At 36.1% G+C, this 18,485-nt stretch overlaps 1 protein-coding gene across 3 annotated transcripts in view; it reads left to right on the forward strand.

Annotated features, from left to right (window-relative positions):
• The first annotated feature begins 535 nt into the window (after positions 1 to 535).
• GPRC6A (G protein-coupled receptor class C group 6 member A) overlaps positions 536 to 18,485 on the forward strand; it is a 19,558-nt gene continuing 1,608 nt past the window's right edge. Inside the window, exons 1-5 of one of the 3 annotated variants that reach the window (XM_011364764.1) lie at positions 536 to 772; positions 3,127 to 3,430; positions 5,742 to 6,578; positions 12,604 to 12,816; positions 16,776 to 16,899. In XM_011364764.1, the coding sequence (XP_011363066.1) occupies positions 579 to 772; positions 3,127 to 3,430; positions 5,742 to 6,578; positions 12,604 to 12,816; positions 16,776 to 16,899 (1,672 nt within the window). In that variant the 5' untranslated portion in view covers positions 536 to 578. The remainder of the gene's footprint in view (positions 773 to 3,126; positions 3,431 to 5,741; positions 6,579 to 12,603; positions 12,817 to 16,775; positions 16,900 to 18,485) is intronic. The other 2 variants (XM_011364766.1, XM_011364765.1) reach the window with 2 other exon arrangements.

The raw sequence follows: 18,485 nt of genomic DNA on the forward strand, positions 1-18,485 counted from the left end.
AAAAGCTACTTATTTCTAACACATGTAAACAGGAAGTGATAAATTCCTAAACTTAACTGAATTTCATTTTTTTAAATAGAACTTTTCCAAAAAAATAAAAGCAGGATGCTATTTTTCTAAACAGTTTTAAACTACATTGAAGCCTTTATGCCTTGAATGTAATACTTCTGGAAACCTAAAATTTCCATTTCTGAAGTGGGAAAACTTTCCCAAACTGCTGCCTCTTAAAGATTCTATATTCTATTTCAAAAGAAATGCCAACATAACTCAAAGTGCTTGACATAAGTGAAGAAAAAGAGTGCTATCACAGTGAGACTGTGTTTCCAATTCTATCAGCTTTTACCTAGTGCTCCTGCTATCACAAATCTCCAACAAAGCAGTGTTAGAAAGTCTGATATGTTCTTATTGGTGAAGAACTGTTTTGACTATCATCAAGTATTTGAATACAGAGTGATTCTGGCCTTTGACACCGTCCTATACCGTACATAGTGTTTACAAGTGAAATAGGAACATGTTGATGCTCTGAGAGCTTAACGATTCCTAAGAACGTGCATGAAGTGAGCAAATGAGATAGAAACATGGCATTATTGATTATAATGATTACCTGCTTTGTGATTATTCTTGCTACTTCCCAGCCTTGCCAGAGCCCTGATGACTTTGTGGCTGCCACTTCTCCAGGGCATATTATGATTGGAGGTTTGTTTGACATTCATGAAAAAATGCTGTTCTCAGAAGACTATCCTAGACGACCAGAAATCCAGAAGTGTGTTGGGTAAGTAAAGCTTTAAAGCATACAATTAGATTTCAAGATTATACAATGAGACTGACATGTAAATGTTTACTTGTATTGATATCTAACTTATTTTAATAAAATTTAAATTCTTATATTTTTAAGTTGCACATGATCTTGTGATGCTTTCTTAAAAGAGAGATATATCTATATCTATATGTATAACTAACCTCCAAGTGTAGAAGCAATAAATGCTTTCCATTAATATATTTACATGGATTTTGCCTAAAAAAATAATCTCTGAAGTCAATAGAGAAAACCAATATGAAGACACTGTAGCCACCACAACCACACCTAGCTCATTTCTATTTATCATCCACAACATGCATTTTGTTTTAAACATGGATCTATTATTTAATTCTTTGTTTAAAGTAAACTACATTTAATTTTGTTCTCTATACTAACATTTTTGTCAACATTGTATTCATTTCCTTCTTGACAGAATCTAATTCTTTTATGATAAATTAAAGCCCAACCTCAATTCAAAGTGTTCCTTCTTTGATGGCCACTATACATTGTGAAAGTTTGACTCTAGAAAAGACAGTTGGCACAGTGTAATATGGAGAAGTATAGCTGGGTAGAGGATATTACATATGGCTTGTCTTTAAGGAGAACAGGATATTTAAAATCTAATTTCAGTTTGGGGGCAAACTAATTTTGTAAACTTAGGCAAATTACTTAAATTCTTTGAGTTCCAGTTCTCAAAGTTTTCACTGATAAAATAAAGGGCCTAGATACCCTCTAAAGGACACAGGTAGCATCGGCTTCTGTTGTTATGGCAATGTGAAACTCATGCTTCCTTCTACCTCTAAAATCCTTATTTCTATCTTGATGTTTTTGTGTGTAAGTTTAACCTCCTTTTTTCTCCTCCATTTTTTCTTTCTTTTTTAATCAAAAAGCACTTACTATTGATACCAACTATACTTAAATTAAAAAAGAAAAGTATTAATCAAGCCCTCTAAGAATGCCTTCAGATAAAATGTGATCCCACCTCACATTGAGATTCCTTCCTGGCATTTTACCCAGAAGCTCGGCATGTTAAACTGCTATCATTATAATTGCTGATTATCACGAATACCAGGGAATACCCTAAAATAATTAATGAAGATTTTTAAAGCACGAAATTGGTACCCAAAGAATGATTGCAGATTTGAGGCCCAGAAAGATAAGCCAACAATTAAAGTGGAAAACACTAAAGAATCATTTGATTTAATAAGGAAATTTATCCTAGGGAAAAAAAAAAGCACTAAGTTGAACATCCTTTTACCTATTGTCACTCCTTGAGAGAATAGTAGTCATTCAACATTAAACAACTATTTATTAAACACTTACATTACCTAGGCCCAATTCGAGGTACTGGAGATACTGAAGTGAATACACCAAAGAGGTTCTGACTCTCATGGAGCCAACATGTGGGGTACTCTGAAAATACGTTTTAATTGGCCAACGATTCATTACTTTAAGCTTTCTCTCTTTTTTGCGCCTTTCTTTAAATTAAAAACTTTATGCTAATTTGCCAAACTTCACTTTAGTGTACTATGACAGTAATATTATTCAAATAGTTCTATTTAATTTATCATAACTCGGTGAAGTAAAAGAAAACTAGAATATCAAAACCCTGAACAATAATATCCTTCTTTATTTATTATTAAAACCTTTATTGACCCCTTATTATGTTTTAGGTTATGTTTGTAAACTTTTATATATAGTGGTGATGAAATAAACTTAACAGTAAATCAGTAACCAAACAACTCAGTGCTCTGGAATAATCACAAATCCAGAAGTCAATTGGAAAAGCCCACTGAAAGAGAAAATAGCTATGCCTTGGAACTAAAATAATGTCCTTTATCTAGGAGAAAGCTCTGGGATTTTATTCTGAGCCTGTTTTATTTGTAATTTTTAAGAGCCTTATTAATTTGGTTTTAGACCACAACAGATTAGAATCAGAAAAGTAAAAGATGAGCTTGTGAACCTAAAAGAGCAGGTGCTTGGACAGCAATAAAATGCTGACATTTAACTACAAAAAGGAACAAAAATCAAACATTTCTTCATACTGTTGAATATTAAATTGAATGTTTAAAATTATCCCAAAATTCATTAAGAAAGAATTAAATCCTGTTCCATAGAACCCTTGTAAGAAAGTACGGGTTCCTACATACCCTTTAGAAAGCTTTCCATCAAAAATTATTTTTAAATAAAGTTTAGACCCCTCAAGAGGTAATTTTTACTGATCCAGAAAGTATCTACTATAAGGCAGAAATGTGGATAAAATGAGATATCGCCATATCTGTAGAAGAGTTATATTCTGACTTCGAAAAATACTTGTTTCTCAACAGCTTTGAAATCTCAATTTTTCTTCAAACTCTTGCTATGATACACAGCATCGAGATGATCAATAATTCAACACTATTATCTGGAGTCAAACTGGGGTACGAAATCTATGACACTTGTTCAGAAGTCACAGTGGCAATGGCAGCTGCTCTGCGATTTCTTTCTAAGTTCAACTGCTCCAGAGAAATTGTGGAGTTTAAATGTGACTATTCCACCTACATGCCAAGGGTTAAGGCTGTCATAGGGGCTGGCTACTCAGAAATAAGCATGGCTGTCTCCAGGATGTTGAATTTACAGCTCATGCCGCAGGTAGGTTTTGTTCTACCTCCATACATTGGTTTTGATTATATTCTTTATTATTAAAGGACTGAGGTAACCTGGGAAAATAGAAAATTGCTTTTCCTTTAACTTTCCTTTCTTTTCCATCAAAGAAAGGATGTGCCCTACTCTGGATCAAACAGTAAACAAAGCACTGGGGGAGTAGCCACCCTTCAATCTGTCATGTCTAGTTTCTGACAGTTTTCAATGTGATTTGGATCAGACACAAACCTCAACTACCTTGTTTCCGAAATAACATCAGTCAGGTGCTATGAAGAAAACAGAAGAGAGAGTGAGGGATAAAGGGGAGTGGAGGTCAAGGAAGACTTCTCCAGGTGATGTTTTGCTTAAAACTTAAATGTGAAGGGGCAGCTGAGGGAAGATGAGGGAGGGGCAGACAGTATCTAGGTTGAAAATCAGCAAGTGCAGAGTTGACATGTCCAAAGAATAACAAAAAGGTCAATATGTCTGGATTAGTTGAGCAGAAAGGAGTGTAGTAAGAGATGCATTTACACACATAGGCCAAGGCCGGGTCATGTGGCATTTTATTAGCTGTGGTATGATTTACATTTGTTCTGAGCATGATGAGAAGGCTTTGAGCAGAGACTGTGGAACTACATATCTCACTGTAATGCAAGCCAATAACAAGGATTAAGCAAAATGGTCTCTGAAAGACCAAAACAGATTTTACAGAGCCCTGCACTAAATTCTTGCATATTACAGAGTCAAGTGAGTCCTGTTGGCTTTCATTTTGAGCTACTTACCTTCATATCACATCATTCTGTAACTCAGTAAGTCACTGCTTTCTAAGTTCAAGAAAGATTAGAAGCCAAAAGTTAGACAATAAAAAGGCTTATAGTCAGATTATCAAGAAATGATCATGTGATAGAAATGAACAGATAAAAAAATAAAATAAACATGCATGAGAATTCAAAATACCTAACCTAGGATAAATAAATGTATATGCCCATGAAAGACTCAAGAGTTCCATTATGTTATAGCCTAATGAAGTTGATTATGAAAAAGTTTAAATCCAAAATGACAAAACAAAATAATTGTGCTCTCAAATATCTCAGATATTCCAGACTCAAAATTTTTAGACTATGTATAATGCTAGTTAAGTGATAAGTAAGAAGAGTAGACTCTTTTTGACAATAATCATTTAATGCAGACATGTAATTTCCACTATAGATAATGCAAAAGGAAAGGGGACCTGAATGGATAACACTGATTTTACAGAAGTCCAGCTCTCACAACATAGGCAGGCATGGCAACGTCAGGTACCAGGAAGGGAAGTAAGGTTTAGTGAAGGTCCACTAAGTGTTAATATCCGTTTAAATTTTTTCCTGTAATCTTTACAAGAATCCTAGGTAACAAAATGTTAACTAACTTCCCCAAATTTATTGAAGTTAGGATTCTCAGTTTATCTGACTCCAAAGCCTACTGTTTTTCCATCATACCATTTGGCTGCTGTAGACAGTAAAAGAAAAAAAAAATTCACTGAGCAAGTGACACATTGCAATTGATCAATTGCACCAAAGCTGTAAGTCATTCAAAATTTTGCACACATTAGGTAGGTCTATCCAAATTCTGATGCTTATTTGACTAGATCAGCAATCAGAAAACAGCCTGCAGACCAAATGTGGCTCTCCAGCTCTTAAGCTGTCAAGCTAAGAATTATTTTTATATGTTTAAAAGTTTGTAACAAAAACAAAAAAGAATATATGGCAGAGACCATATGTGACCAACAAAGCTTAAAATATTTTATATTTGGTTCTTTACAGAAAAAGTTTGCTGACCCTTGGACTAGGTGATTATTTGACTGGATGATTTATTTTATCAAAAAAAAAATCATCAAAGTTGTAAATTAGACAAAATTTTGAACATACTAGATGTCCCAAAATGCATTCTGCTTTTTTGACTACCTGTGTCTTTCCTGTATTTATCTCTAAGTATTTAAATAATAACCACCCTTGGCCTTGGTCTGAGATATGATAGATATAGATAGATAAGGAAGTATAGAAGGAGATATAAGGTACAGCCTGAACCCTCAAAGGGCTTATGCCATACACAATATGAAATGATTAAAGAGCAATGACTCTAAAACAGTCACCAGGTACCAAATATCATGATTTACATTATTTGTAAAGGAAGAGTTCACTGAAAGGGAAGGATGGAAAGGACCAGAGACTTTAGTAAAAGTTTATGAAAACTCAACAATAATCAAAGAGAAGAACACATACTATGAACAGCCACCTGGAGTTCTTCAACACTGTAACCAAAAGATTCTGTCAATTTCCAGGTGAGTTACGAATCAACTGCAGAAATCCTAAGCGACAAAATTCGTTTTCCTTCATTTTTACGGACTGTGCCCAGCGACTTCTATCAAACTAAAGCAATGGCCCACCTGATTCGGAAATCTGGATGGAACTGGATTGGCATCATAACCACAGATGATGACTATGGACGATTAGCTCTCAACACTTTTGCAATTCAGACTGCAGCAAATAACGTGTGCATAGCCTTCAAAGAAGTTCTCCCAGTCTTCCTCTCAGATAATACCATCGAAGTCAGGATCAATCAGACACTTGAGAAAATCATAGCAGAAGTCCACGTTAATGTCATTGTGGTATTTCTGAGGCAATTCCATGTTTTTGAACTCTTTAGTAAAGCCATCGAGAGGAATATAAATAAGGTCTGGATTGCTAGTGATAATTGGTCAACAGCCACCAAGATTACCAGCATCCCTAATGTTAAAAGGATTGGCAAAATTGTAGGGTTTACTTTTAGAAGAGGAAATATGTCCTCTTTCCAGTCCTTTCTTCAAAATCTGCATATGTTTCCCAATGATAATAACAAACCCTTAAATGAATATACCATGCTCTTGTCTGCCTGTGCATATGCCAAGGACAGTGATTTGAGTCAATGCATTTCCAACCATTCTCAGGGGACTTTGGCCTACAAGGCTAATAAGGATAGAGAAAGGAATTTCTTCTTGAGAAATGACTTCTTGTGGGATTACGCTGAGCCGGGACTTATTCACAGTATTCAGCTCGCGGTGTTTGCCCTTGGTTATGCCCTTCGGGATTTGTGCCAAGCTCGAGACTGTCAGAACCCCAATGCCTTTCAACCATGGGAGGTACTAACTCACATGTCCAAGAAAATTCCCTACCATCATTTCCTCCATTTTCTTCATTGCTTTAATTTGCAAAAAGTTATATGAACTGTTCTTAAAACTATTCCTTTTGTAGACTACTTCGGGTTTTGAATAACCTGCCTTTCTACCATTATTAGCTCTTTGTTCTTAAGGATAACAGAGCTATTATTTTACCTTCACCTCCTACTCTGATCCACCAAAGTTGTTCTCTTTTATTTTCCAAGAAGATTCTAGTTCTATTTTCCATGAGTTTATGGATTTGCATCTGATCAAAGCTTCATATAAATTATCTCTTTTAAAGCTCTTAAAAAACACAAGACCAGCATGTTTAACAATCCTTTTTATTATTACTAAATTTTATGGATGAGAAAACCAAAGCTAGGAAATGCCAGAAATATAATTCTAGTCTGGCTCTTCTGACTCCACGCCCTTCACTTTTCATGGTGTCTCCAGTTATGACTCTGCCTTAGGACTATCTCCCTAGGACTCCAGTCTTCTTCGAATGATTGTCGTTAGGTCAATCATTACAATTCCTACTATATCTCAGTTTAAAATGAACATTAATTACATGTAAAAGAAGTCTTTCCCTTTCTCCTCTTTAATTGGTTTGTAGAAACCCAAAGCTTAATGTAGCCCTATTTAGTTTAAATTTTCCGTTGTTCTTTTTTAATGCCCATAAACAAGGCACTTAAAAGCAAATTGCTGCCTTATATAATGATAAATTTTAATTGTCAGGAATAAATTCCTCAATAATGTGTATTGAGGCAGAATCACATTCCAAAAATATATTTCTTTTAAATTTGTAAGGGAAAAGTAGGTGAAAGGGAATAACCCTCAATTCTTCTGATTTTACAAGTGTGTATACAAGACAGGCTATTTCTAATTTTGTAATTTCTACTTTAAACACCCACAAACATAAGCTCCAAGGTCTGAGTCAATCAGATTACATTTGGATGGATCATGTGATGGTCATAGGATATTTTAAATTGCTCACTTTAAAACTAGTTTTCACCTTGTAAATAATAAGTACAAAACCTAATGAAAAAGACTAGAGATCAGGATTTTTTAAAATTAAAACTGTCTTTTAAAAAATATATATTTATTTATATGTCTAGTGATTTTAAGAGGCCTGTTAGAAAGCATACACTGTATTATAAAATTTTTAATGAGGGGTTAGTAAAAACTATAAGTGGACCACCAGGATGAAACTACAACATAGAATTTTACGAATGAGAGATTGAAAGAATATGGAGAGAAAATAGAACATCACAGAGACAGACAGGATAAATGGGAAGCTCATAAGGAAAAAGAAATACAAATAGAAGAGCTAATTATCCTCTAAATCTCTGGGAAAGTATTTTAAATCAGGAATAAATCTCAAACATTCTGATGAAAAGACTCAAGAAAGTATACTCTAAGCAGAGTCTGTTAAAATGTTTTATTTAAACACTAGAAGCCTGAGGTTATTCTTTATGTGCAAGGGAGCCTATTTATCTAGAAACAAACAGAAACAGATTGAAAAGGAAATAAAGGGGAGTGCCTTGCTCCTTTGATCATGATGTGAGTGAGCTAGGTCTGTGCCCAGTTTAGTCAGACAAATAATGCAAACAATTTTCTCTTTTTATAAAGGACTCTCCATAGACATTAAATTTAAAAGATCAGCAACATTCAGGGTCACTAATCAAAGACACGTTCCTCAATATTATTTTGTTCCCTGGCAAAATTTGTGAATATTTAAATGATAGATTCTGAATGACTTTAGATGTAAAAGGCTGGAAGGTAGGTAGTTTTTCCCAATATTTGAGGATAATCCTTACTTTGGCTCCACACTCGCTGATATCTGTGAGCAGTATTTGGGGACAGTACAATAAGCAATTTTGGTTTTCTTTTTTATTTTCCTTTACTTCTAATGACATGCAAGGTGGTAAGTAATGTATATGATGAAAGGATGTCTAATAGTCCAACTTCTATAAATACATTTATTTAGCAAATATCTTTTGGATATCTCAATATTCCAGGCATTGTGTTAGTGCTAAAAATATTATAGAAAGTAAAATAACTTTATTCCTAAAGGAATCATCTGTTTAGTGAGATATACAATCAACAATTAGGGGCTGACTACAACACAGGATGATGTATTACAATGTTTCATACAAACACAAGATGGTAGAGATGCACACAATTGAGACAACTAATCCAGTGTTAGTAATTCAGAGAACACTCTCCAAAGATCATGACATCTCTAGAGAATATGATGGATGAGTAGCAGTTAGCCAGGGCAGAAATACTCCAGCAAAGTTCCAGAAGGGAGAAAAAGCATGGCATCCTGTGGGAGAGAAAATAGTGCCATGGAACTGGAGTCTTTTGTGGAAACTAGAAGCAAATGAGACTCGGGGTTTAGTGAAGGATCATTATTAGGGCCTTGTTAATAGAGCATCTCAAACTTTGAAGTACAGTTGAATTGCAGGAAATCTTATTATAGTGTAGATACTGATTCAGTAGTTTGGGGGTGGGGAGTCACCTGAAAGTTTCTACTTTTAACAAGCTTTCAGATGACACTGATACAGTGACCGTCCTTTAAACAGAAAGGCTGCATACTGTGTTTAAAGACTTGGACTTGATAGAGCAAAGGGGAGCCAATTAAAGATATTTTTAGACAGAAAAGTGTTGTGCTCTGCTTTCCACTATAGAAACAGCATTCCCACCACAGTGTGCATTGGTTAGAGGGACACAGGACTAAAGAGAGAAAGACCAATTTGGTAATTCAAGCATAAGATAAGAATGCCTTGTACTACAGGTGTGAGAGACGTATAAATGGATATTTAAGAGAAAAGATGAAGAGCATTTGGAGAGAGATTGGATGTAAAGGATGATAGAAGCAAATATGTTGCAAATTATTCAAAAATTTGGTGCCATTTTTTGAATTGGAAACACAGAGAAAAGTGGAGGTCTGGTGGCAAGAGGAACTATTAAGCATTTTGTTTTGGAGATGTCGAATTTGAAGAACTTATGAGGTATCCTAGTGTAGCAATGATCATCAGATATTAGTCTAGGAGTCAGAAGAGACATGTTCTAAGACAGTAATTTGGGAGTGATAAGAAAAGCAATAACTAAATATTTTTAAGGTGTGTTGTACTAAGAACTGACATTCATCATCTCTAGTCTTTATAAAATGGTAGGTCCACAGGACTCATATTCTTTATACTCCATTCTAAGGAAGTGGTAACGGAATGTGACTGATACTTGCAGCAGTTTAAAAATGGAGAGGACCTCAAATAATAAGGGCCTGGCCCATGGTCACCCACACAGTTAGCAATGAAACTGTCCCAGTTTTAGTCCAGTGGGCTTTTCATTATACCACAAAAAACTTCACCAAAGAAAAAATCATAGGTTGGGTACCAGACAGAGATGCAAGGCTGCTGCTTCTGCTATTCCCTAGTTTACTCACACAGATACCTCTTTTCATAAGCACAGCTTACTTGTGGAGATAGAGTGGACATCAGTGCAGTTAAGGAAATAGAAAACAATATCAACTACAACAGCTTAATTGGAGTGTCCTGGCCTTCTGTTCTCAAAAAACAGGTCATTACCATACAGAGGTAAATTATCTAATAATGGAAATGTGAATCCTACTCTCTAAATTTTGTAGTGTCAATTTATAGTGAATTTCAGTATCAATGAAATATAAATAATTGATGGAAAAAGAATTTAATAGCTTAATAACTGAAACTGTAATGTTCAATTTTACTTTAATGCAGAGCAAATGTTCTGTCATATATAGCAAGTAATGAACACGCTGTTTTATTTGCCTCCACCCTCTTTCCGGTAAGAACAAGTGTAGAATTGCTCTAGTTTATTTACATCATACAATGTTATCATCATTTACAGAACGTGTATGTGTCAAAACTTTACCCCGTAAAACCTAATTAAATGCAGGAAAAAACAGGTGGAAATTTTAGTTCAAACACAAGAGTGGAAAAGGATATGCTCCCTAAAGAACTGAGTTACTGGAGCTTATAGGTGTGTGTATTGCTTAAGGAAGGAACAGAAGAAAAATCAATATACAGGTATAGGTGGAAACATTGACAGTAGGCCCTCGCTTATACTTATAGTTTTGTTCCATTTTTTTCTTCCACCCAGTTGCTAGATCAAGATATTTTTTGGTCAATTCCATCATGTTAGACATAACATCCTGCTTCTTTAATGTAATACTAATTAGTTTACGTTCATTAAAAGAACTATGAAATCTTTGAGAATGTATACTAAAATCAATACACTCAGAGATTTTACTAAAGTGACATTTGGTCACTGACACGACTAGCGTAGCTAATACATTTGCCTTAAAATATAACTTGACAAAAAAAAAAATTAAAAGAGTCATAGAAGATTAACTGGGGAGTAGAAAAATAATTTTATTCAAATAGAATACTTTTGCCTCATTCTCTAGACTTCACACCCAATAAAATGGCATCATAGATCTAGATAATGAGTGAGTAAGGTATATTCACAGAAGGTACTTATTTACTCAGCTACAACTGCGTGTCAAGTTAATGGTGGAGGCAGAACTGCCACAGGTTTTCTTCCTGCCTAGTCCTGTGTTCTTCCGCTGCAGCACAAGCTTAATATGGATGCCTCATTTGTCAGTAAGACATTTCCTGTCCTAGGTGTAATGCATGCAAGTTCTCACTGTATAAATTAGGTAATAAGACAAGTAGTTTTCACTACATTCGTATCCTCTCAAAAATCATTTTATGAATTTAATTAGAAATAGGCTTTAGAAGTCATTTTACTATGCACTCAATCACTGAAGCAGACTTGAAAACCACTGGAGATAATAAGATTCTCACTTTCCACCCAATGAGTATCAAAGTTTGAACTTACGGGGTGGGCAACAGCCGTTCCCATACTTACGCCCACCAACTAAAAAAATTCCTCCGGTGGGGGCACTCCGTAGTACACACCCAGGAGCAGGATACTGTTGTAACTGGACTGTCTCCCAGGTTCGTAGCTCTCTCTGTCCCCTCAGCCTTCATTTTGAAGATGGTGAGCTCTGGCTTAGATTACCCACTCATACCCCGCCAAGGTCTGGGGTCGATTGACACTAGAAGTAAGGATGATTTGCCCCCGTGCCATAGCTTTCCCTTTTGAGTCAGAAGGGAAACAAACGTGAAGAGATTTTGAATTAATATATTGTTAGTTGCAATGGAAAGACCCCAGAATGAAAGTTAAGTTATGTGTCCTCAGATTAGTTTCTGCAACCCATGGCTGTGGCATCATCTAAGAAAAGAAGAAGATGATTCCGGCTCAGCATTCTTCACTGAGTTGCTATGGAGTAAAAGGATATCACAGATTTGAATATTAGCAAGTCGTATATGAATGTCAGTTGACATTATTAGTTAATAGACTCAAAATATTTTTATTTGTTTGCAGTACATCCCTATTACCTAATACAGGTATTAATAGGTATTAATTTAACCTTTATTAACCTTTAATCTGTGCAGATACTAAACTAAACTTGTTACGTGCCTAATTACATTTAATCCTTCCAATAACCCTATAAAGTAGGTTTCATTTACCTTATTTTACAGATGGGGGAGCTGAGGCCTGGAAAGAAATGGTAACTGTCAAGTTCACACCACTAATGAGATATGGAACCATAATTCGAGCCCAGGCATTTGCCCCAGAAGACACATTCTGAAATTCTGCAACAATGAAAAAGAACATATTCAGATTTCAATTTTATGGGCTAGAGGAGCTCCCCTCCAAAAACATTAACTTGCTTTCTCAAATTCACAGAGCAAGACTTTCACAGAAATGAGGCTAGAATTCTCAAATTGTTGCCAGATAGTTAGGAACCTTATCAACTGCTTACCATACTCACTGATCCAGAATTGCCTTCTTCTAATTTTTAAATGATATTCCTTGTAAGGCACTGTTATAATTGAGATAATGGATATACACCTACAATATTTCTATTAGTGTTTGTTTCTGTTATTATTTTTCATAGTTACTTGCGGTACTGAAAAATGTGACATTCACTGATGGAGGGAACTCATTTCATTTTGATGCCCATGGGGATATGAATACTGGATATGACGTCGTACTCTGGAAGGAGATCAATGGCCACATGACTGTCACAAAGATGGCACGATATGACCTAAAGAAGGATATCTTTATCATTACAGACCAGGAAACAAGAAACGAGTTCAGGAATCTTAAGGTAATTGTAGGCTGCTTTGCAGCATTCGAATCAATTGGTACCTTAACTGCAACAGTCCTTGACCCCATGAGGACTTCCAGTAATGCTTCCACCTGTTCACTGTCCCCAACTTTCCTCCTTAAGTTCCATGGTCAACTTGTGTTTCAATCCCTTGTGCACACCCTCAATTCCTTTGCCCCCACCCCTTTAGCCATACTCATTCGACCAAAGCAAAGTCCTGGTTAAGTTAAACTCTCTACCTAATCAGTGTAGGCTTCATGTAGCTGAACTTGGAAAAGAACCAAACACACAAAAAGACACCTTACTGACTGTTCTGACTTTAAATTCATGATTTCTAACCTCCAGTGGGCCCCAATGCTGCTGGGCAATCAGACTATTACCCTAGTTTATTAACCTGCCTACCTACCTAGATGACTTTTTTATGTTTTCTCTTCTCTGACTCCAATATATCTTCCCCGTCTTTACTTTCAGTTGACCCTCTTTCACTAACAAAGCAAACAATCAGAAGAAAACTCTAGAGTTCCCTTGCCACTACATCTGTGCCCATGTCCCTTCCTTCCATCTGGCACTGTGGCTGGACTGTCTGTGCTCCTAGGTCAACTCCTGCACTTGACCTTTGAATCCCAACCCCTTTCACTTATTCAAAGATATTGCTCGGGCAATGCCCCACTCTCTGCTGCATCCTCAAGTATTTTCTTTATTATAATATCTATATGACGATACAAGTGTGCTGTTCCTCCTATATTAAAAATAAAAGGAAGAAAAAAAGTCCTTTGATCCTCCCCCTCCCCCAGCATATATTGCCCATTCTTCTATTTTTTTTAGAGCAAAACTCTTTTAAAAAGTTAAATATATTCAGTGCCCCAAATTTCTCTCTTCTATAATTTTTTTAAACTCTTTTCAATCCATCAAAATTCTTTCCATTTACCATTGTTAATAAATCCAAACATTACCTTTCTTTACTTACTGGCTGGTCTCCCCTCTGTGAAATGCTTTACTGGCTTGCATAACACCACACTCACTTGATTTTCTCTTCTATCTCTGGCCATTGCTTCTCAGACTCCTTTGCAGAGTCTTCCTCATTCTCACCGCCTATAAATATTAGTATGTCCAGAGCTCAGAATTTCTCCTTTTTTTTTTTTTTTTTTTTTTTTGGTCCACACCTTTCATTAGTGATCTCATTCAGGCTCTTGAATTTAAACAATGTCATTATATAAAAGACAAATGACTCCCAGATTTTTCTCTTCAGAATTTCAACCCAAATACATACACAACTGCCTAATTGACATCTCTACCTGGATGTCGAATAGTCATCTAAATTGATTATCTCTAAAACCGAGCTCCCAAACCTACCCCCATCACAATAAACGGCAACTCCCTTCTCTTGCTCATGGAAAAATCTGGTGGGATCCTTGTCACTTCTCAGTTACACTTGATAGCTAGTCTAAGTTTTACTTTCAAAATGAGTTCAGAATCTGACCTCTCTTTGTCCTCTACTCTGTTGCTGCCACCCCACTCCAGGATACTGATCACCTCTGACCCAGATTAAAACAGTAAGTTTCTAACTACTCTCTGCTTCCTCTGTTGCCTCCTTCAGTCTGTTTCTAAAACGGCAGCCAGAGTCACCTGTAAAACATAACACTTTGCTCAGAACTCGGGTCAATGACTTTAAAAAAAAAAAAAAACCTTACATGGCCTGCCTCCAGTACCTCCTGACCTCATCACCTACTACCTTCCACTAACTTTCACCCCTCCCTACTACCCCTCAAGTTTTCTTGCTCTTCCATACGTGCCTTCGCTTTCCCTGGCTCAAGGCCTTTTGCCTCCCATTTCCTTTGCTTTAATAATCTTCTCTGATGTCCATGTAGTTTCCTTTCTTTCTTTCTGTCTTTCCTAAAATGTCCCTATCTCAGGGAGGCCATCACCTGTCACTTTATTTAAAATTGCAATGTCAACCTAATACTTCTTATACCCCCCTATCCTTATTTTTCTCCTTAACACTTATCCCTATCTAGCATTCTGTACATTTTGCTAATTTTTATCTTGTATATTGTCAACATTGTCAACTAGAACCGAAGGTTTATGAGAACATGGATTTGTGCCTTTCCGTGCTGTGGCTCCAACAATTACACCAGTGTCTGGCATATAATGGACACTTTAAAAATATGTGTTGGATGAAAGAATGAATATAGTAATGCTTTAAGCCACTATCTTTGTTCTAATTTTCCCTGTCATAAGTTTCAGTAAAGCAAAAATACTTTCTCCTTGAAAGATAGTCGTCTTTCTATATTTTCAAACTTTTATCATCATTTTCATTATTATCATCACCATCCTTACAACTACCTTGTGAACCCAACAAGAACTCTGCTTAAACACAGTAACTTACACTGGATCTTTTAAACTATGCTGTGACTCATTTTCTCATTGAATGCAGAGAGGATTCGTTGTTATAATTTCTGCAAGAAACACTGTTTTTAATTGTTACCAAGACTTATCTCCAAACTTTTTAAGGGAGACACTCAATAAGAAGAAGGTGATACGATAACAAACAATGGAGTGGATTTTTTAGTGATTTTTAGAATGGAAGGGACTGATCACCATAAAAAGAGAGACAAGTTTTTCTTTCTGATGGAAACATCCATATATTTCAAGGAGGTAGTAGAAACCAACTATATTTGAAATCAATTAGGTCAGATTTCAAGACCCACTTGTCAATATGCAGGTTAGTAGGGTTATAGCATTTCTGGTAAATCATCGGAACTCATAGTCCAAGACATCAGATAATCCTAAATCTATTGATAGCCCAAAGTTATCAATACCAGGCTTTAGAATGTCTTTGCTATCCCTTATGTGGAGGGGAGGGAAACGGCTGTGTTTCTAGAAAGGAATGTTGCACTTTTATCCCCTTAATGATGTCTAGCTTTATCTCATAGCTAAATGCTTTAGTGTACTCTGAGCATCCTCCAGAGTATGAATACTTCAGATTAAAAGTTTGTCCTGGGGAATCCACAAGGCAGATACCCTGCCTGCTGAAAACCCAGGTGATCAATAACTGTGCTGGGAAAAAGGAAGACAGTGCTTATAGACATAGGGACGCTGAATCTTGGCTACTTTTCTCTCTCAGCCAGATCATTTTCATCTCCCATAGAAAAGACTAGTTATATCAGTACTTAGAAAAAGCCATTAAGAGAATCTAGAGAATGTCTCATTTACCCATTCTGCTCTGGCTTCCCAAGGGTAAGAGTGAGGCAATAACAGATTTATCTCGCAAGATATGTCATGAGAAAGGGACTGTGAATGGAAAAAATAACACAGCTGAGGAATTACTAGCTAGATTGGAAACAGAGGCTTTTATAAAAGTAGAAGGCTACGTATGATTCACATCGTGACAGCGGAATTATAACCTAAATTCTCAGGATGGTTTAAATATTATTCATATACATAGGGTTGTTTTTTAAACTAATACTTTAATGGTTATAAATTCAAATTTTTCCATTGTTTTGTTTTTTAAGATTAAATTGGACATGGTTCTTGGACAGCGTGATTAATAACCTTCTAAAGAATATAAAAGTCCAACAATTTATTATCTTCTTATATAGTTGAACTTTTTATACAGCACATGATTGGGAAATTCCAAACCATCATTTTTTTTCTTTGGTTCCACCACTGCACATTTCTCCTTCTGTTAGGGACTTTTTGAAAGAGCTAATTTCTCTTATTTGCTTATAGAATTTGTTAACATGATGGAAACTCTGTCTTCCTAAAGGAATTTCACTATCTGAAATATTTTCTATTTTTTAGACTTGTTCACATTTCTCCAGATGACAGAACAATTCTATTACGCTAAAAAAAAAAAAAAAGACTAAAATACTATTTAGTAAATATATCTTTAAGTTTAGTGCAAGTTAGTTAAGATAAATCTTTTAAACTTTTATTTGGAGTTTCTTTTCACTTTTCAGCAAATTCGATCCAAATGCTCCACAGAATGCAGTCCTGGGCAAATGAAGAAAACTATGAGAAGTCAACATATCTGCTGCTATGAATGTGTGAACTGTCCTGAAAATCACTATAGTAATCAGACAGGTAATTATAGTCACTACAACATAAGAGATGGAGCGAGGCACTTGAGATGCACCTGATTCCAAAGCCCTTATTCTTAAGAGAATTTTTTTTCTGAGTTGAATATCATCGTTTATTTTCTTTTTTTTTTTTAATTCATTTTTTTTATTATTATGGTGACATTGGTTAAAAAATTCCAGTAAGTTTCAGGTATACAATTCAACAGTAAGGCATATATATATTTCATTGTGTTCACAGAATTCTTAGCAGAGTCTCTGAACTGCCACCTATAATTGCAAGTTTATGAGGCTAGCATCTATCTTAAGTATATTAATTTCCTAAAGACTCACAGCCCAACTGGCTTTTTCTCTTTCTCTTCTCTTTCTCTTCGCTCACTCTTCTTTCTCACTTTCTTTGGGTTCCGTGTATGCTTTATTTTAATAAGTAACCAATGTGATCATGATCTCTATCTGTTTTCTAGTCAGGACTCTTACTGAGAAGGATTCTATTAGTAGCATTGTGGACAATCACCTGGTTTAAATGTTTGCAATGTAACTGAATCTCCTCTGTCTTTTAGATATGGATCACTGCCTTTTATGCAACAACGAAACACATTGGGCCCCTGTAAGGAGCACGATGTGCTTTGAAAAGGAAGTGGAGTATCTCAACTGGAATGACTCCTTGGCTCTCCTGCTCCTGGCCCTCTCCCTGATGGGAATCATGTTTGTTCTGGCCATTGGCATAATATTTACAAGAAACCTGAACACACCCATTGTGAAATCGTCTGGGGGATTAGTGATCTGCTACGTGATCCTCCTCTGTCATTTCCTCAACTTTGCCAGCACAGGCTTTTTCGTTGGAGAACCACAAGACTTCACATGTAAAACCCAGCAGACGCTATTTGGCGTGAGCTTCACTCTCTGCATCTCCTGCATTTTGACAAAGTCCCTGAAAATTTTGCTAGCCTTTAGTTTCGATCCCAAGTTGCAGAACTTCCTGAAGTGCCTCTATAAACCGATCCCGATCATCTTCACTTGTACAGGTATCCAGGTTGTCATTTGCACACTCTGGCTAATCTTTGCAGCTCCTACTGTGAAAGAGAATGTCTCCTTGCCCAGAGTCATTATCCTGGAATGTAAAGAGGGATCTATCCTTGCCTTTGGCATCATGCTGGCCTATATTGCCGTCCTGGCCTTCATTTGTTTCATATTTGCCTTCAAGGGCAGGAAATTACCTGAGAATTACAATGAAGCCAAATTCATAACATTTGGCATGCTCATTTACTTCATAGCTTGGATCACGTTCATCCCTGTCTATGCTACCACATTTGGCAAATATTTGCCAGCTGTGGAGATTATTGTTATTTTAATATCTAACTATGGGATCCTATGCTGCACATTCTTTCCCAAATGTTATGTTATTCTTTGCAAGCAAGAGACTAACACAAAATCTGCCTTTCTCAAGACAATTTACAGTTACTCTTCCCACAGTGCAGGCAGCCTTGCCATGAGTCATGTTTCACTGGACTCCACTAAAAGCAATACCACAATGAACAATCCCAGCTCTGGTGGCAAGTCTGCAGACTGTCAGAAAAGCAAAGATATCCAAAC

This window comes from Pteropus vampyrus, unplaced genomic scaffold, assembly GCF_000151845.1.
Source record: "Pteropus vampyrus isolate Shadow unplaced genomic scaffold, Pvam_2.0 Scaffold101, whole genome shotgun sequence".
Taxonomy (NCBI): Eukaryota; Metazoa; Chordata; class Mammalia; order Chiroptera; family Pteropodidae; genus Pteropus; species Pteropus vampyrus.